Source organism: Aspergillus terreus, genomic scaffold, assembly GCF_000149615.1.
Source record: "Aspergillus terreus NIH2624 scaffold_1 genomic scaffold, whole genome shotgun sequence".
Lineage (NCBI taxonomy): Eukaryota > Fungi > Ascomycota > Eurotiomycetes > Eurotiales > Aspergillaceae > Aspergillus > Aspergillus terreus.
In genome coordinates, this window is record NT_165972.1 from 531,285 (window position 1) to 550,494 (window position 19,210).

At 54.9% G+C, this 19,210-nt stretch overlaps 8 protein-coding genes across 8 annotated transcripts; 3 read left to right on the plus strand and 5 right to left on the minus strand.

The window, feature by feature from the left end:
* Window positions 1-257: 257 nt before the first annotated feature.
* Window positions 258-1,304, plus strand: abfI (putative alpha-L-arabinofuranosidase; the record flags this gene model as incomplete). Its single annotated transcript, XM_001210272.1, has 1 exon — window positions 258-1,304. The coding sequence occupies one exon, from the start codon at window positions 258-260 to the stop codon at window positions 1,302-1,304; it is 1,047 nt and encodes a 348-aa protein (XP_001210272.1).
* A 292-nt stretch (window positions 1,305-1,596) lies between these two features.
* Window positions 1,597-2,238, minus strand: ATEG_00187 (uncharacterized protein; the record flags this gene model as incomplete). Its single annotated transcript, XM_001210273.1, has 1 exon — window positions 1,597-2,238. The coding sequence occupies one exon, from the start codon at window positions 2,236-2,238 to the stop codon at window positions 1,597-1,599; it is 642 nt and encodes a 213-aa protein (XP_001210273.1).
* Window positions 2,239-5,431: 3,193 nt separating this feature from the next.
* Window positions 5,432-10,933, plus strand: ATEG_00188 (uncharacterized protein; the record flags this gene model as incomplete). Its single annotated transcript, XM_001210274.1, has 3 exons — window positions 5,432-6,265; window positions 6,316-9,464; window positions 9,604-10,933. The coding sequence occupies 3 exons, from the start codon at window positions 5,432-5,434 to the stop codon at window positions 10,931-10,933; spliced, it is 5,313 nt and encodes a 1,770-aa protein (XP_001210274.1).
* Window positions 10,934-11,112: 179 nt separating this feature from the next.
* Window positions 11,113-12,247, minus strand: ATEG_00189 (putative mitochondrial carrier protein; the record flags this gene model as incomplete). The annotated part of the gene is made up of 3 exons (XM_001210275.1): window positions 11,113-11,916; window positions 12,000-12,155; window positions 12,218-12,247. 3 exons carry the CDS (start codon window positions 12,245-12,247, stop codon window positions 11,113-11,115), a joined length of 990 nt encoding a protein of 329 aa, XP_001210275.1.
* Window positions 12,248-12,609: 362 nt separating this feature from the next.
* Window positions 12,610-13,900, minus strand: ATEG_00190 (putative eukaryotic translation initiation factor 3 subunit EifCh; the record flags this gene model as incomplete). The annotated part of the gene is made up of 4 exons (XM_001210276.1): window positions 12,610-13,189; window positions 13,240-13,709; window positions 13,792-13,831; window positions 13,893-13,900. The coding sequence occupies 4 exons, from the start codon at window positions 13,898-13,900 to the stop codon at window positions 12,610-12,612; spliced, it is 1,098 nt and encodes a 365-aa protein (XP_001210276.1).
* A 422-nt stretch (window positions 13,901-14,322) lies between these two features.
* Window positions 14,323-15,266, plus strand: ATEG_00191 (arylformamidase; the record flags this gene model as incomplete). Its single annotated transcript, XM_001210277.1, has 2 exons — window positions 14,323-14,420; window positions 14,480-15,266. 2 exons carry the CDS (start codon window positions 14,323-14,325, stop codon window positions 15,264-15,266), a joined length of 885 nt encoding a protein of 294 aa, XP_001210277.1.
* Window positions 15,267-15,693: 427 nt separating this feature from the next.
* ATEG_00192 (casein kinase II subunit beta family protein) lies at window positions 15,694-16,973 on the minus strand (the record flags this gene model as incomplete). Its single annotated transcript, XM_001210278.1, has 3 exons — window positions 15,694-16,188; window positions 16,240-16,485; window positions 16,914-16,973. The coding sequence occupies 3 exons, from the start codon at window positions 16,971-16,973 to the stop codon at window positions 15,694-15,696; spliced, it is 801 nt and encodes a 266-aa protein (XP_001210278.1).
* Window positions 16,974-17,546: 573 nt separating this feature from the next.
* ATEG_00193 (glycoside hydrolase family 6 protein) lies at window positions 17,547-18,977 on the minus strand (the record flags this gene model as incomplete). The annotated part of the gene is made up of 5 exons (XM_001210279.1): window positions 17,547-17,839; window positions 17,896-18,153; window positions 18,207-18,344; window positions 18,392-18,645; window positions 18,709-18,977. The coding sequence occupies 5 exons, from the start codon at window positions 18,975-18,977 to the stop codon at window positions 17,547-17,549; spliced, it is 1,212 nt and encodes a 403-aa protein (XP_001210279.1).
* Between the last annotated feature and the right edge of the window lie 233 nt (window positions 18,978-19,210).

The following is a 19,210-nucleotide window of genomic DNA, read 5'->3' on the forward strand; positions in this document are numbered from 1 at the left end:
TGAACTTCTTACATTCATGTTCCGTCTCCCACGGATAAATACGGTGCTTCATCGGATCAGATAGACAGGATAAGTGCCGTGCTCAATATATGTGACTGTGGAAGTGGAGCGAAAACAGCTCAACACGGATGACAGCCCTTTGTCTCTTCGGTATAGATTTGCGCCTACTAGTAGATCTCGAAGTATAAAGCCGGCGCCGCCTTCGTCCCATCAGGCTTGACACAACAACAGCCGCAGATTCTCTTGTTACCTTCATCATGAAGCCTTTCAGTTTCCTCGCAGCATCAGCGCTCTTCGCTGCCGCATATGCGGTCCCTCATGGCGGAAGCATCAAGCAGCTCCCAAGAAGAGCAACCCTACCCAAGAGCTTCGAATGGAGCTCGACGGGCCCTCTAATTGGCCCCAAGAGCGACGGTCACGACGTCCAGGGGATCAAGGACCCCTCCATTGTCAAAGTTGACGGAACCTATCACGTCTTTGCCAGCACCGCCAAAGCCGACGGTTACAACCTCGTCTATCTGAGCTTCTCCGACTTCAACAAAGCCGGCTCCGCAACCTTCCACTATCTCGACGAGACTCCCATCGGAGCAGGCTACCGCGCGGCGCCGCAGGTCTTCTACTTCGAGCCGCAGAAGCTCTGGTATCTCGTCTACCAGAACGGCAACGCGGCCTATTCCACGAACCCAGACATCAGCGACCCGTCCGGCTGGAGCGCGCCCAAGAACTTCTTCGATGCCACGCCGTCAATTATCACGGAAAACATTGGCAAGGGATCCTGGGTGGACATGTGGACGATCTGCGACGCCTCCGACTGCTACCTCTTCTCGTCCGACGACAACGGCCATCTGTACCGCTCGCAGACCTCCGTCGCCAACTTCCCCGAAGGCATGGATAACACGGCCATTGCGCTGGAGGATGCAAACCCCAACAACTTGTTTGAAGCGTCCAATGTGTACAGCACCGGCGATGGTCAGTACCTTCTCATCGTTGAGGCGATCGGCAGCACCGGTCAGAGATACTTCCGTTCCTGGTCAGCGAGCAGTCTCGCGGGCGAATGGTCTCCGCTGGCGGATTCGGAGGAGAATGCGTTTGCTTCGGCGCAGAATGTTCATTTCAATGGCACGGCTTGGACAAAGAGCATTAGCCATGGAGAGATGGTGCGGTCCCAGGTTGATCAGACTATGACTATCAGCCCTTGCAAGATGCAGTACCTCTACCAGGGCGTGGATCCTACCGCGACTGGCGATTACAACTCCATGCCGTGGAAGCTTGGCCTGCTTAACCAGGCTAATTCTGCATGCTAAGTTGCAGTTGTAGAGGTCGAGTGCTTATAACTTCCGGCTCTTGACCTAGAGCTCATGCTTTCGTGTACAATATTTGTAGTGGGAACAACCTGAATCAAGTCGCTCCTTATCAATTCCTTCCATTTAATTACACAAGGAATTCTACATGAGAATAAGAAAGGTGGAATGTAAGAATTATGTGATTGTAATTAAAGATCGCCGCATGTCAACAGGGTATAACTTCCACTAGACACCAAGTCTCAATAGCTCTGTTGATCTCGTACAAAGCAAGACACTTGTTCTCGGCACCAGTTCAAGCACCTTGTTGAACATTATTGTCTCCCTGCTTCTGCTTACCAGGCCGATGGATCGCCGCGCCCACAAGATTGAAGATATTGCCGCTCCGCTGTATAATACACCAGAAGAGCGTCATGCCGGTCACAACAATCTCATCTCTGAAAGCATCATCATTGGCCTTGGGCCCGAGAAACTCAATCTTCCCCATGTTCTTCCAAGCCAGAGTCTTGGAGGTGAACTTGGCGACCGGAAGCATATTCTCGTCCAGACACACATAATCGAAGGACTTGAAAAGCGACCCACTGGTCCACGTCATGGTCTTCGGCGACCCGTCGTCGGAAAAGAAATAAGAGGTATATGTGTAGACAGGCTGGAGCCGTTTGACAGCCGTCATCGTCCCTGTTCGGCCGTGCACCTCCACGTCGGCGTTGATGCTGACCGGGTGGAGTTTACCCGTCCCGACGGGGGACTCGTCAACCGCGGATTTGAATGTGAGACGCGACTTGAGGATGTTGTAATGCATGGTGTAGATGGGGTCGGAGTCTGGGCTGTTGGCGTTGATGATGAAGCCGCGGTTCCTTAGCCAGTCGAACTTCACCTGGAGGGTGCGGGCGTCCGCGGTGGCTTCGACGGGATGGGATGTCTCTGGATGGGCCATATTGTGTAGGAATGGCTCTTTGCCAGGCTGTTTGATAGATTCGGGATCCGTTTCTGACGGACAACCATGGTGCTTTTATATCCACTACGTCCAGACATACATCCATGAATACTTGGTTCAGCTTGAGGCTTTGACGCACGAGTAGATGCATCCCGCTAACCCTTTTGGGTGTCATGTCCCGCTGGCCAATCAGAATGTGCGAAGTGTGCGCTGATACTATTCTGCCACCTCAAGCACTGCCTCAGCCTTCCAGGGTTGTAGGAAATATCTCACGATTTATAGGAAGGCAGAAATCGTACGTCGGACGTGGGCTATGCTAGATGTAGGCAATCTGATGGTGGCGTATCTAGCGGACAACAACATATCCTGATGACTAGTTGAATTGTCAGTGTTAGAAAAGTATAAAACAATAAGATGAGCACGATTGAAGTACTCCATATGCCCATACATTATTTCAGCCGGCGTCTAGGAATGTAAGTAAGTACTATGACCTGTTGGACATTTGATACAGAGGTGCGAGCCTAGGTTGTATATATAGTTCCTGTAGCGAACCATGTCCAGGATTAATCTGTGCAAGAGGCAGCAGGTCTCATTTGAATAAACATTGCTTACTGTCTTTGAGCACGATCATACGCCATGAAGAATTCAGCAGTCTCTTTGTTCACGTACTCACCAAGTCCACTTTTGGGACAGACCATTCTCTACTGTAGTATTGCCATTCAATCAAGACGATAAGCACTCTCAGTATCTCTGAGGCCTAAACATACTGGGGCCTCGATCTCTCTCAAGTTCCCGAAGAATGTAGCATATGAAGTGCTAAGCCTTCAGGTACCGTGGTCAAGTGGAAAAGCTCTTCGGGATCATGTTTGTATCCAACCTTGCTGGCGGTAACGATACTCGAGACGTCTCGATTGTCCTACCTCAAAGATCGACGACGGCCTGATCTGTGGCATGTATGAGTCACCGGGAGGCAGACCGCATGTCGGCGCATCTAGTTCCTTCATCATGCCAGTGACTCTTACAGGGGTGCATATGTGTATTGGGCATGAACTTCTGACGCGCTCCGGTCTGTGGGGGTTTCCGGATGTTGCAGAATTAAGCACCATGCGTTAATCTGATGCATTGTAGTAGAGAGGGGGAGAGGCGGTGAATCCGTGTTGGATTCGGTTTTGTGGCTTCAATTCTCCATCCTCGAGGGAATAGATGGCTGGTTTGATTGTGAGCTTCGTCGATGCTTAGTGTTAGTATTCCACTGAGATCAATCCCATCGGCAAACAACGCGCTGCCACTCTGAGCATGGTTGACGGGTCAGAGATAGGAGATTATTCGGGATGTTGTACAGCAAGACGCCTAACTGCGTGCATGGCTCCACAGCGGGGACGGACAGATTTCCAGGGTCCGGCGACAACAATGATGCAGGCAAAGGAGGAATTGTTGCCGGCGCGCGACAGCTGTCAACAATGGGGCGAGTCTGGAATACTATAGAAGTGGTACGAGGGAGGAGTGCGTGAGTAGTAGGACTGGCTAGTCAGACAGAAAAGAACGGTGGATGCAGCATGCTGGGTCTTTGGAGTTGGAGCGCTTCTCATAGGCTGGCGGGCATCTTCGCCTTCGATGCGGTGAAGAAAGACAACGTCAAGGGCGTTGCAATTCGTCTGCCCAGTACCCGAGGTCATTGGGGATGTGGAGGGGTATAGGAGGATGTCGCGGCCCGACAATTGTTTCCCTCCGTATTATTATTATAGAATTTCTCCTTGAGTTCTATATTGTTCTGTCGGGAACTGTTCGAATGACCTCGTTGATAGGATGGCAGTAGAGATGCCTTGGTGCCTGAATCCGGAATAGATCGAGATCTTTTTCCACTCATAGAGCCTTACTCAACTACACTCTACTTAACTCTCTTTCTTGTCCCAATCCCGTCTTCGTCTTTCTTTCCTCTATCCTTCTATTCCAGCCATCGATTTGTTTACGTCTCACCCGCGGAAGAACCAAGGAACCGGACTTTTTAGCTTCATCTGTACCGTTCGGAGTGACCCCCACATTATTATTCTTATTGAATCACCGTCAAGATCATATTAACCCAAAAACACAAAAACACCCTCCCATATAGTCCAACGACTGTTGGTCCTACCCTCTGCTTCTGCATTCTTCGTCCATTCCACATCCTGTGACTCTTCCCCTCCATCGCCGACAAGGAGGGGGCGCGGATCTTTATCGATAGGACCCCGGCTCCCAGCGGTGTGAGTGGCTTGTGCCTGCGTGACTCTCTGCTGGACTCGTCCTCTTATTTGCTCAAGTCCTCGCCGTGCTTTTTCTTCCCTCTGCCCGCTACTATCACCGGGCCAATCCGCTAAGGAGCCCACCCTGCGCCGACGGTGGTGGTGGTTTGATCTTGTTGGTTCGCATCTCCCAGCCACCGGTTTCCTATCCTACCTGTCGGGGAAAACACCCCGTTGATCCACACATCTCGGGGACCGAACAGTAAGTGCAGAAGGAGAGAAGTGGAAAAAGAAAAGCAAAAAGGAAAAATCTACTCTGTCCTATCCGCGCATCGGCTCACATCACTGCATCAAAAGAATTTTAGTTCACATTCTTGAGCATACTTCCGTCCAATCCTGTCCGCGCCCTCGGCTGATCTTCAGCAACTTTCCCACCGCCGTGCGAGGGTCATGAACTCCATGGCCGCTTCGCTCATCCCTACTTTTTCCTCCTGAAACGTTTCTCGTCGGTCTTATTATCCCTTATTTCTGTGTCTTCGACTATCGTTGTGCGAATACCCCGTCGAGCATCGCGGCCTCGATGCCCTGATCTCCGTTCCTGCATTCAGTCGCAAACTTTGAGATCCCGTGGGTGTCGTCACATCAGGTCCCCCAGCAATAATTTACACACTTTTCTCCTCTCTCGCTGTTTCCTTTTTCGTGGGCGGCATTTTCCTTTACTCTCCCTTGTCACGGCTTTCTACCCCAGCTATTTGCGCCTGTTTCATCCTACTCTCGCCATCAACTCTAGTACCTCGACTTTCCCACGTCGTCGCATATCCGTTCCGCAAACTCCCTCGATCGATTCAACCTTCCCCGCAAGCCAACCACCGCATCGCATCAATTGCGTGCATCGCGCAAAGCCGTCGATGTCCACACACTCGGCGTCCCCGAGCCGCAGTCCTTAATTCGACAACCCGGCGCCTTCACTCACCATGGATCTGACGCTCATAGTGCCCCATGATAGGCTCGCGCCTATCCGCGGTGTATCCATGGATCCATATACCGGTCCGTACACGGATAGCCGACTGCACTGTTTCTCCAAGGCAGCGGCCGCATTAGAGCGCGATCTCAAAGTCCCCGATCTTCCGAGTTACTTCAACCCTCCGCCGTCCTACGATGACGCGATCAGCGATCTCCCGCCGGACTATTACGCAGTTGCGCCACTAGCGCGCCAAAAGAACCCGGTTCATCAGGATGCACCAGCTAGAACGGATGCGAAATCCGCGTCCCCGTTTGCTATCGACTTCGAGACGCCAGCTGGGGTGCGCGAACATAAGGGGGGCAAGAAGAAGAAGAAGGCCGCTGCCGCGCCCCAGAAACAGGAGTCGCCGCCACCACCGGATGAAGGCGAGAAAAACGATGGCGGCGGCGGCGAGGATGGGCAGAATGGCGATGCTGGAAACGATGGAGGCGCTGGAGACGGAGGAGACGGCGGTGGAGGTGATGACGGGAATGGAGGTGGTGACGGTGGTGATGATGATTGGGGTGGCTGGGCCACCACGACCACCAAGAAGAAGAGCAAGAAGAAGCAGAAGGAAGAGGAGGAGGAAATGAAGAGGAAAGAGGAGGAAGAAAGGCTCGCGCGCGAAGAGGAGGAACGAAAAGCCAAGGAGGAAGAGGAGCAGAGAGCCGCGGACGAGGCGGCCGCTGCCGCTGCAAGCAACAACAATAATCTCAGTTGGGCGGATGAGGCCGACGGGAACGGCGATGATTCCTGGGCTGGATTCAACACTGTCGGCAAAAAGAAGAACAAGAAAAAGGGCAAGGTACGCTGCATATCTCCCGCCAACAGTGTCCACGACTAACAATCGCACAGACGGAGCCGGCTGAGCCTGAGCCTACCCAGAACGCATTCCAGGATATCAGTCTCAACGACGGTGCGCCGCAACTAGATCTCAATTTAGACACTTCTGGAAGCAAGCTAACCGGCGGCGGATTCAACTTTGGAGGCTGGGGCAAGGACTGGAATACTGGTAACAAATGGGGCCTGGACACCCTCAATGGTGATAAGAGCACCAATCCGTGGTCTACGGGCAGTAAGCCTGATCCCACCAAAACCTCCGTTGGGTTCGACTTTGGAAACTTTGATGGCACTACCGGAAACGAGGCTACTGAAGAAAAGAAACCTGAAGAGGATGACTGGGGCTTTACCGTGACCTCGAAGAAGGACAAGAAGAAGAAGAAAAAGGCTGAAGAGGAAGCTCCACCTCCTCCAGAGCCAGAGCCGGAACCGGAACCTCAAGTTGAGCCAGAACCAGCACCGGTAGTCGACAATGCCTGGGGAATCGGCTTATCGAAGAAGGAGAAGCGCAAGGCAAAGAAGGAGGCGGCCTCGAAAACTACGGAGAAGCCTGCTGAACCGGAACCAGTTGTCGAAGAGCCCGTCGATAATGCGGAACCGGAGAAACCCCAAGAGACAGCGGATGATAATGATTGGGGCTGGGGAGTGTCTACTAAGAAAAAGGACAAAAAGAAGAAGGCAGCCGAAGAACCTATCATCGAACAGCCGCCCGCCCCTGACCCTCCACCTGCAGCATCACCGCCAGAGGATGACTGGATGAATGGTTGGGGGACCGCAGGCAAGAAAAAGGACAAAAAGAGCAAAAAGAACGCCATTCTTGAGGAACCGGTGGTTGAAGAACCCCCTGCTGCCCCAGACCCACCCACAGAGCCAGAGAAGAAAGAAGAGGATGACTGGGCTGGATGGGGAATCGCGAAGAAAGATAAGAAGAAGAAGAAAGGCAAAGAGCCGGAACCTGAGCCCGAGCCTGATCCTCCAGCTGACCCTGAGCCTGAGCCTGAGCCCGAACCCGAACCCGAACCTGAGCCGGAGCCGGAAGCAGAACCAGAACCACCAGCCCCGAAGTTGCCAGACGACCCCTTGTACGACAACTGGGAGAACCTCTCTTCTAAGGAGCGAAAGAGACGGGAGAAGACCCTGAAAAGGAAAGGTCTCCCTATCCCGGGTGTAGACTTCGAGTGGCCTCCGAAGGCACCAGAACCAGTGGAAGAAGTCAAACCAGAGCCTGAGGCTGAGGCAGAACCGGAACCAGAACCAGAGCCTGAGCCTGTTGTTGAACCGGAGCCTGAACCTGAACCCCAGCCTGAGCCCGAGACTGTCATCAAGCAGCAGGAAGATGATGATGGTTGGGGTATCTGGGCCACTTCCAAGGATAAGAAGAAGTCCAAGAAGAACAAGGCTGTAGAAGAGCCACCCCCTCCTGCGCCTACCCCTCCTGCCATAGGACTAACCCCGGAGCCGGACAACGGGTATGATGACCACGGTGGCGAGGAGTCCATCTGGGACGAAGTCACTCCTAAGGTATCCAAAAAGAAAGCCGTGGAGGAAACTCCAACCAAGGCGAAAGGATTCTGGGCCAGCCTGGGAGCCGCTACGATGGGTACTAAACCGAAGGCCACCAAGAAGAAATCCGAGGAGAAACCCAAAGCTGACCCCAAGCCTGCCGAAGAGGATTTACTGATTGATGTTGATGATGACCCCAAGGAGGCTGAGCCACCAGCCGCGCCTGAGGCGCCAGTGGTGGAAGAACCGCCGCCGCCGCCAGCCGAGCCGCCAGCGAAGACCCCCGCATCTTCATCCAAGGCCAAGACGTCAGCCAAGCTGTCGGTTGCAGAGCGCATCAAGGCTCTAGAACAGGCCAAAAAGGACAGGCTAAAAGAAAAGGCTGCAGAAAAAGCAAAGGCCAAAGAAGCGCCCCCACCGCCCCCTGAAGAGCCTCCCCAGGAGCCGGAACCTGTCGAGGAAAAGAAGGTTTCACGAGACTCCGTGCCAGGAAGTTTCCCTGACGCCTTTGACGACGACTTCGATGCGCCACCCCCTGCTCCAGAGCCTGAACCTGAACCCGAGCCTCAGAAAGAGCCAGAGCCGGAGCCAGAGCCGGAACCGGTCCCATTATCCAAGAAAGCCAAGAAGAAATTGGAAAAGGAGAAAAAGAAGGCGAAGGCGGTTGAGCCCGAACCCGCTCCAGAGCCAGTCCCTGAGCCAGTGGTTGAAGCGGAACCAGAACCTGAGCCTGAGCCGCAACAGGAACCAACACCAGCCCCTGAGCCCGAACCGGAGCCAATGCCATTGTCCAAGGCTGAAAAGAAAAAGAAAAAGAAGGCCAAGGCTGCCGAGCCAGACCCCGAACCCGAGCCTCCAGCTGAACCGGAGCCTCAGCCAGAGCCAGAGGCTGAGCCTGAGCCTGAGAAGCCTACGAAGAAGAGTAAGAAAAGATCAACCAAAAAGGATGTGTCGCCGGTAGATACATCCCCTGCGGAAGAACCCCAGGATGACCAACCCGACGCGGAAGATGGAAAGCCCCCGACGCCACCGCCAGAGCCAACCACCCGCGAGAGATCCGCCAAGAAAGAGCGTGCTCGTGTTGATCGCACATCAGGCGCAGCGGCTTGGGGTTTCTGGGCGGCTGCGCCGCCGCCAAAGAAAACTGCCTCGAAAGAGGTCAGGCACAGCAGGCGAGAGCCCTCTCCTCAGGCTATGGCTAGGTCGAGATCAACGAAACACTCGAAAGCCAGGGAGTCCGAAAACGAGGCAGAAAGGTCGTCGGCATCTGAAAAAGACCGACGACGAGAGGCGAAGCATAACCGGGGCATGACGTTTTCCAACTTCATTCTCGGCACAGCGCCGCCGCCATCGAGAACGAAGTCCAGTCGGAGGGCTGGAGCATCTTCTTCGCGACCCCTATCGAGACGGCCGTCCGTCGAAATGGAAGATCCCACCTTTCCTTCGCCACCTCCTGATGAAAGGCGCGAAATGCCTGATAAGGCCGCCCGAATGATGGGCGTGACTGCCTCTGGGTCGAGACGAGAAAGAGAACGACCGCATGGTTCGCGAAGGAAATCCCGTATGGCTTCCGTTTGTTGTATAACTGAGCAGGTCTTGACTGACTTATCATTGCAGGTGTTCGCGATATGCCTGCCCCTGATGACGAAGACATGGTCATGGTGAATCGGGATGATACCGACGCTTATCAAAAATCGGGTTCCAGAGAGGCCGAACGGAGGTCACGCAAAAAGGTACAACACCATAGGCTAGATTCTCTCATCTGTGTTATGTTTGGCTAACTGAGTGTTCCCAGTCGAGGTCGAGGCACGGAGACCTTCAGGATGACCCTGTGATGGTTGATGCAGAGCACCAAAGCCCCGATGTTATTTCAGGGCCCGACGATCTTGCTTTCGTGGACGCCCCGCCTCGGGAGAGACGCGTGAAGCGATCTAATACCGCTCCGAAGAAGGCTGAACCAGGTGGCCTCATGGGCCTAATCGGTTCATTAAGAAGGACGGCTCGTCCGGAGCCGTCGGAGCGTCCACCGGAACGACGCAAATCCAGGTCACGCCGTGATGACGATGCCAGATATACAACAGAGCCTGAGCCAGACGAGGCTCGTCGCATGCGGAGGGAAGAGAGAAGAAGACGCTCTGTTCGACCAGACGTCGACGCTGATGGTTTTGCCACCGACGCAGGGCCGCCGGGCGCTTTCCCAGCGGATCCAGAAGCCGAGGAAGCGGAAGCTCGCAGGGCAGCACGTAGGGCGAAGCGTGCATCACGCCAGGCGGAGGCTGAACAGCTCCGTGAGCAGGAAATGCGAGAAGCAGAAGAGCGACGAGCCCGTCGTAGAGAGCGGCAGAAGGCCCGAGAGCGCGAGATACAAGAACAACAGCTCCGTGAGGAACAGGAGCGCGAAGAGCGGCTTCGCGAAGAAAAGCGCGCTCGCAGGGCTGCTCGGGAGCAACGTCGGGCCATGGAGGAACAAGAGGCGCGAGAGGCAGAAGCTCGCGCGGAGGCCAAAGCCGCAGAGCGCCGGGAACGTCGGAGACAGCGAGAGGCTGAGCGTCAACGTGCAGAGGCTGAAATGCATGAGAACGAGCAACGTTCCAAGCACCACTCTCGCATCGACGATCGGACCGCGAGGGAGTTTTACCTGGGTGACCAGGACCCGGAGAGAGCCAACCGTGCCCATAGATCCGTGGAGGAAAGGGACAAGTCGCGTCGGCGAAAGTCCAGGATCATGCCTGAGCCACCGGTGATGTCTGGCGGCCGTAAAGACAAGATCTCCAACTGGGTTCATTCCCAGGCAGCTGATCCACCCGAGCCACCGCCTGTTGTTCCGACTGTCTTGGACATACCTCCTGGCGCAGAAGACCCGGCTAATGCACACTCCATTTCGTCCGACGAAGAGGCCCGACGTGAGCTCCGCCGAAAGGCGCGGAGACGAGCCCGGTATCCGGGCATGACCGACGAGGAGATTGACGAAATGCGCGCCAGGAAACGGGAAGGACGCCGTGAAGGCGTGAAGAGTAGCTCCGGCAGTGGCGACTACGATCGAGACCGGGGCGCCCGATACGACCGTTACGGGCCACCTCCCAGCTCTGGGGGAAAGATGAATTGGTTTAAGAAGCTGACGAGCTTCTAACGTGGCTTTTGGCTTATACAACGACCGATATGACGAAACGACAGCACCATGAATTCAAGCGCTTGCAAAAGGTTGATGATGTACGATTTACATGACTATTATGTTTGATATATGAATTGAATCTACTCTCTTTATCGAGTTGTCTAGTCGCTCGTCTAGTATACAAGATAGATAGTCTTCTATATAGCCGTTTGGCTCTGCGATCGACTCTCTTCATCTGCCATCCGCTCTCTCCGCTTCTCAAGATACGACCGCCCGCCCTCATACATCCCCAGATAGATACTCAGCGCAGAAGCCGTCCACACACCTCTAATCGCACCCCCGCGAAACAAACCCCTAACACCCTCATCCCGGAAGACCTTCCTTCCAACAGCCCACGAGCTCACATGCCTCGTCCCCCCGTCACCATCCCCAGCCGACAACATCATCCTCGTCTTGACAACATCAATCGGCGTCGTCACTGTCGACGCAATCGTCCCCGACATCGCCGCCGAAACCCCCGTGACGACCGCCCGCTCAACAACATCACTCCCACCCACCTTCCCCGCGCTAACATCCAACCCCAGCACGCGCCGCTCCTCGCGCTTCCTCTCCCTCCACGCCACAATCCTCGCCCGCACAGCCTCCATAATCGGAAAATGAAGCCCCGTAAACGGCAGATTGCGGCCCACAAGCGCCGTATACCCGCTCCACAGCTTCCAGGGGCGATGGCGGAACTTCGCGACGGCCTGCACCGTCGCCGTGGCGGGTCTCGTACCCTGCGCAGACTGCACGTTGACGATCTGGGCGTTCTGCTTGATCACCTCGGCGGGCGTGAGGATGAAACACGAGACCATTTCTGCGCCGGACGAGGCGAGTGCGTGAATGACGGGCGCGGGGAGCGAGTGGCGCAGTGCGAGGTTGTTGGACGTGTTGTTCTTGTGCGTGGTGTTGAGGAGGTGTTTTAGGGCTTCGTACGTGGTGAAGAAGGCTCCTGCTGTTACCTGTCAGTGGTGTGGTGTTGTCTTTCGAGCGCTGTAATCTGGACCGTACATGATGGAATCGTCGAGAACACGACGCTCCATACGCCCTGGTACAAGCCCCGGAAGAGGACGTCTTTCCTGACGGCCCGCGTGGAGGCATCTTTGTATACTTTCTCGTAGTTGGGCGACTGGATGCGCGTCTTGAGGGTGTCAAACGGGTAGACGATGAAGTCGACGATGACTGCTGCGAATGCGCCGGCCTTTGTTCTGTGTTAGCAGGATCACGATGTAGTATATATCGTAGGTTTATCATAGGACGTACAATCCATATATCGAGGTTACTGTTGGACATGGAGATTAAGAACGTGCTCACATGGGTCTAACTAAACAAGACTGCGTCATGAAATAAAAAACAAGCAAAGAAACATGTTGATGCTGGAGCTCATCGCAACCCTTATCTGATCGATGATCGATGACGTATGACCTCATCACCTTATCCACGTGACTACCATGCCCTAACCACCTTAGGGCCAACCCTTATCATAGGAAGCGTTGGACAGTCGTATCCCGTACTCTATTCATCACTGGAATAAGCCAACAGGAGACATATTAACAGTCAGATACAGAATTTTTACCCTTCCTACGCCGTAAAGGTCATGCATGCAATTCCCAAGAATCCCCCAGAGCGACACAAAGACATCCATCCATCCCCGTCTATTTGGCGGTCTCGCCGGGGAGCAGGTTCCCCTTGACGGCGAACATCTTGCCCGTCGTGGCCGACACGAAGCTGTCGACCTGGCGCGCATACTGCTCGACCTGGCGGCTGTTGAGCATGCTCTCCAGACGGCTGGGCTCCTGGGGGAGCTTGAACAGCCGCTGCCACTCGTCCTCGGGGAGCGGGGGCTGCTTGAGGGTGGCGCGGGACGCGTTCTCGGCCTTGCGCTTGGCGATCCACTGGTTGATCTTGGTCTGCTCGCGGGTGAACGAGCGCTGGTAGTACTGGAAGTTGTTGGTCTCGGTGTTGTGGGTCTCGATGCTGTCGAGGAGGAGGTCGCAGTTCTTCTCGAGGAAGGGGTCGATGCTGAGGGACAGGTTGTCGTAGTTGGGCGCCAGAATGGTGTCCTTGACGAAGGGGCCGGACTCCAGCGCAGCGAGAGACGGGGGGAGATCCGTCGGGGCCGACTGGCGGGGGCACTGGAGCTGGTGGAGGAAGGTCGTGATCAGGTGGGAGTTGTGGATTTCGACCGGGAGCTCAACGAAGATGTCCTGGTATCTCAGGCCAGACTTTTGCAGTCTGTTCGATGTTAGAAAAGGGAAAGAAAAAGAATGCGAGACGCCACGTACTCCTCAGCCGTGAACTTGTTCTCCTTGAAAGCGGCCATGAACTTGGGGGAGAGACGGAAGGCGCGCAGACTCAGGCTACCTTGCGCACTGCGGCTAACATCGTGGACGAGAGCGACGGTGCGCTCGTTCATCTCCTTCTGGTAGAAGTACTGGTTCTCGATCACGTTCATGTTGACAAAGTTGCCCATGTTGGCGCTGGTGTACCAGCCGACGTTGTTGGCGTCGACGTTGACCTCCCGAAGCATGCGGATCATCTCAGCCTGGTAGACAGTGTTGGCCTTTGCGCGAGGAGCGGCGGCGGCCGGGTTGGGCGCGGTGTTGTCAAAGTGCGACTCGGCGGGCATCTCGACCACGGGGAACGGGAAAGAGTTGGTGATCTCGAGGGTACCCTCGGCATCCATACCGACGATCGAACCGGTCGCAGTCGTCGGGAAAGTCTGGGAGCAGTGCTTAATGATCTTCATGACCACCTGTTTGCGTGTATATTAGCATGAGGCTCGTGGACTGGCCGATGGCGGGGCGTAGAGGTTTTTTTTGCTATGGGAATCGTACCAAGGCCTCGACCTTGACGGCCGTGAGGGGGACTTCTTTCCTGGAGAGAAAGTTAGCAGGGGCATTTCGCCGAGAGAATCCGACAGGGAACAAGGGCTTACTCCGCCATGATGAGTGTTAAGACAGGATGGATCGAACGCGACTTGAGAGTTGACTCGGACGGAGGTTTGTGTGGAGGATTTGATCCTTTCGACGGTCACCGCCTATCGCCTAAAGCGGTTAGCCTGCCAAGACAGGTACCACATACAAACACTGACTTGATCCATCTTCATCTTCTCGATTGTCTCGTCCGTATACAAAATAATTGCTTCGTCTGGTGAAGAATTGTCTATCCGATTACCCGTATACATGAAGTACCTTATTACACCGCACCCCGCGTGGTGGTTGTCAATTGCCCTGCAGCTGCATCATCCCCGTTTCTCACTGATACTCCTCCAACTAACCACCCCTCACTTGTAAACACCACTCATTCATCTACCTACTACCTACATACTCTACCAAGAGCAGAACAACCATTCCACATAACCCAAAATGCCCACAGAAACTCTCACCTACGGCACCGACCACTCCCTCCAAACCGTCACCGTAACCACCTTCTCCCACTCCTCCCCGACAGGCTACTGGCTCGTGTACGCATCCCCCTCACCCTCCTCACCTCACCACCAAAACTAACAAGAGACATCTCCAGCCTCATCCACGGCGGCGCCTGGCGCGACCCAACCCAAACAGCAACCAACTACCTCGCCCCGGTATCCACCCTCCTAACCCCCAAGATAACCAGCAACACCACGCCCCTCCCAATAGCCGGCCTCGCCTCGATCTCCTACCGACTCGGCGCGCACCCCTCGCACCCACAGGACGCTTCATCCACGGCCGTCCACGATCTCCGCACTGCTAAACACCCGGACCACATCCACGACGTGCAGGCCGCGCTTGCCTTCCTGCAGAGCAGGTATGCCTTTGGCGATCGCTACCTGCTCGTCGGACACAGCTGCGGCGCGATGCTCGCATTTCAGGCGGTGATGGGGCGGTTCCGTCGCGGGATGGATGCTGCGGCTGTGCCGCGGGGGATTCTCGGTATGGCCGGGATCTATGATCTACGGCTTATTCGGGACATGCATAAGGATGTTGCGGCGTATGAGGAGATTGTGGTGGGGGCGTTTGGGGGTGAGGAGAGTGCTTGGGATGCGGCGTCACCGGCTGTGGTGGAGGGCGCGGATGGGGTTGAGGGTGGGTGGGGAGGAGCACCGCGGTTGGCGGTGTTGGCGCATTCGTCCGAGGATGGGCTTGTAGACCTTGAGCAGAGGGACGCGATGCGCAATGCGTTGCGTCGGTGGGAGGCAGCTTCTCCAGGGAGGGCTGTGGAGCAGTTAGACCTGACGGGGCGGCATGATGAGGCGTGGGAGAAGGGGGATGAACTGGCTCGCGGGATTGTCTTCGCGCTCGAAAAGTTGCGGGCGATGGAGTCGGCGTAGATTACAAGCTAGAACGCAACGGAAGATAAAACCGTTATTATTGAGTTATGGCCTGGTATCGCGAAGATACTTGGCGGGACATGAAACTAGTGCACATCAGAAGAAAAGAAAAACAGACCAGCCATTTTCCGACTTCCAACGCCCGTCACCAGTGTTCGTGATCATAATGCAGATACATGAAATGGAAGAGACCCCATAATACGCCTGGTACTTCGGAGAACCGCAATCCACTGTAAAACGAAAATGGACAGAGCGAAAAGGGACAGAAAACTTGGGAGCAACCCATCCGAAGTGGTGCCTGCGTGCACGAGAGTTGAGCATATGCAGAAGCGGAAATGTAACAGAATCAGAGAAAAGATACGAGAACCCAAGGAAACGACGCTAGAATCATCGTACGAACGTTGAGATTGGGATGGTCAAGACAAGGTCAGTTGCCAATGTCCATACGGCCAGAGGCAGCATCGCCAGCCACACGCTCTCCCTTGGTATCAATGTTCTGAGATTCATCATCATCGTCTTCCTCCTCTTCATGTTCACTTTCCTCGGCGTACTTGACCTCCACGCCAGCATCGCGAAGACGAGCCTTCATGTCCTCACGGTACTGATCCTGCCAGCGAGCAAGCGCAGCCGCAGCATGAACCTTGAACCCGTAGATGCGAGGCTCGTAGCGACGGATGCTCTTCTCAGGGACGAGAGCGGGGTAAACCTGGAACAGCATGCTGTGGAAGGAGCTGCCAAAGTAGGCGCCATCAATGGCCGCGTGGCGAGAGGACTTGGGGTTGTAGATGTCTTCGCACTTGGCGCAGTAGAGGCGAACGGTGCTCATGCCGGGAACATCATGCTGGCCCATGGGAAGGAGAGGGTGACCTTCGCACACAACGCGGGGGCACTTGCCAAAGTCGCCCTTCTTGTACTTGTCAACCTAGACCGCCGTTAGCTTGGCACCATCATGTTCCACCTGCAATCCACATACCATCTTGGCGAGGCCACGAGTAGTCACGATGTATCTGGCGTGGACCAATCCGTAAAGGTGGCGGGCGGACTTCTCGATTTGCTCACGAAGGTCGTCATCGGCGTCGACGTCGAAGACATCGGTCACCAGATCCAAGGCGTACTGGTAGTAGGGGACTTCGGTATTCAAACCAGTCAGGTTGAAGCGATCGGTCAGGTACTCCTCGTCGATCTCGCAGAAGTACTCGTTTCCACGAGAGGAGATGAACTGGTTAGGCCATTTAGTATGAATTCGGCGCGGCAGCGGCAAATAAAACAGATAAGCACCGGGAGAGGCAGCGCGATTGTGGGCAAGGTGATCAAAGGGGACTTCTGGTTCCCTGGCGGAGTGTGCCGAGCTCGTAGCATGCGAGTCATAGTCAGTCAGCTCCTCTAAGGGAGAGACCGATTCTGTGTCGGAGCCGAAAAGCAACATGCTCGCGAGTGGGACGAGTCAAAGGGATTGATAGAGTGTGGGTTGGGACAGAAGCGATCATGGATCTCGAGAGATTCCTGTGCACTTTCCCTAGCCACATTCACACCATCCAGCGCAGCCGCACCCGGACTCATTGCAAGTCACAGATAGGCTACAACCCACCACCAGGGCCCGGGCAAGAAAGTCACTATGCAAGCAACAGAGGAAACAAGTCCACTTACCCAATCCCGCCAGTAACTGGTATAGTCACTGTCGGTCTCACTGTTGAAATCCTCCATCATCTTGGCTAAAAATCCGTAGCAGACAAGAAGAAGAACCCGAAGGTAAGATTATTTTCGTGCTTTGCCTGTAGCAGTTGCTGAGAGAGGCGACTGGGTCAGACCACCCCCAGACTAAGCAGGAGAGCCCCCAGAACTGTACAGCTGGAATAATCTCCCTCAGAGCATCCAACAGCCGCAAACCCAGCCAGACAAATAAGGATTGAGGTTGCTGAGAATCACAGGAGATGCAGATGGGCTGGACTCCCGGGTAGTTGCAGAGTGTGAATCTGGATGGATTCCCGTTCTTCTGTTATCAGCGCCGCCCCTCCTTGGGTTTAGCGCGGGGTGGGCGGTGAGATTCTGCCTGCATCTTTCACCGCTTTCCTTTCACTACTGTCCTTTTTTGGATCATGCTACTGACTGTCGCTAACAAGATGTGAAACACATGGAATTAAGTCAAAAGCTGTGGAACATATACGCAGTCGCATGTGATGTATAGATCAACGACAATATATTCCTATCTTCTCAATCACCATCCTACTTATATACACAACTCTCCAGTTCCACACATGATACTAAGATACTAAGACAAGCCTAGCTAGACAGAGGTGGGTTCGCGTTCTTCACCAGCTGCTCAAAGTACGCCTGGAACCAAGTACCAGCCTCAGGAGCCGGCTTCAGGGCGTCATCCAGACCGCAGTGGGCATCATAGCGCTCAGCAGAGGTGTCCGAGGTACCGTCACTCTCACCACCAGGCTTCACCCAGACAAAGGCATCAACCAGTTCATCACCGGTGTCGGTGGAGGGACGAGCACCGAAGCCGGTGTCGACAACATTGCACCAGTCACCCCACTCCAGCTGTCCAGTGGGCTGGTTACCGTTGCGACCTGGTGGAGGTTAGGTACATCTGCGGCATAGGAGAGACAACCGCGGGAAAACTTACCAGTGTCGACAATGAAGTGAGCATCGAAGCCGTTGCTCTTGAGTTCGGGCGCAAAGTTGTTGATATAGCTCTTCTCATCGCAGACCTCGTTCTCTGAGGTGTACGAGGGGCAGGTGTCGATGGAGAAGGCGTTGTAGTTGGCCACGTTAGTTGCCAGTCCACGGAGGGCAGCAGGGGAAGACGCGTTCTTGTAGACTCCGGCGAACAGCTCGGCCGCGGGGCCGATGTTGGCGGGCCAGCCCAGCCATCCGGCATGACCTGTGGAATGGTTAATAACTGATCACATAGAGAGAAAGAGGGGGACAGCATACCAGCGTCGAGATACATCGCCACATTGGGGAGGTTCAGCTGCGTGATGGCATAGTTGGTGCACTCCAGGTAGGCATCGTGGGCGTTGGCGCACTTCTCGACGTTCATGTTGGTCACCAGGTTGGCCAGACTATCCGGCTCTAAACGGTGTTAGGATCTGTCTGGCTATTGACATGCTCTTACTCACCGATGATGAGGATGTTCTGAACATCAGAGTAGGTCTCCAGCTGCTTCTTGATCGAGTCGATGTACGCCTTGTATTTCTCGACACCGCCGTCCGCAATCGAATACTCGCCGTTGCTGGCCAGCGCGGCGCAGTCGCGGTCCGGCAAGTCGTAGACAACGAAGATGCCCGCATTGGGGGGATTGGCGCCGCCGTCATTTGCCTCCTTGATGTTCTTCAGGAAGGTGCCCATCTGAGGGACCTTGTCGGCTGTGTCGCTGTTGACAATATCCCATCAGTATTGTGATCAAGGGAGAATTACGGTTGATCATGAGACTTACAGCCAGAAGAACGACGGAACGTCAGCTGCCGCACTCGCCTGCGCAGCGAGGTCGCCGGTCATGGAAGGAACAGCAAGGGACAGGACCTCGGACTTGTAGTAAGGATTGACATATTGCTGGTATCCCTCGAAGGGGTTCCCACCAGGGGCCGCAGTTGGTGCTGGGGTAGTCGATGGGCCCGGAGTAGAGGGAGTCGGAGTAGAGCTTGCAGTGGGCAGAGCGCTCACAGCAGGGAAGAGAACGGGTGCAAGAGCCCACAGGGCCCGCATGTTGACAGTCTGCATAATGAACGGACAAGAAAACAGTTAGACAGCGCAGTAATCCGCCGGGGTCTGCTAGAAGAGAAAGAAAAAGAGAAAGAATGATCGATGTTGGTGAGTGAAGTCTCCTGGCTTGCTCTTCCTCCCCTTGATGCGAGACAGTCCCGTCCATTTATACCTCCACGCCGTCTGTATACAGCCAAATTTGGAGAGATGGCACCACCAGAAGGTCAAGGACACGG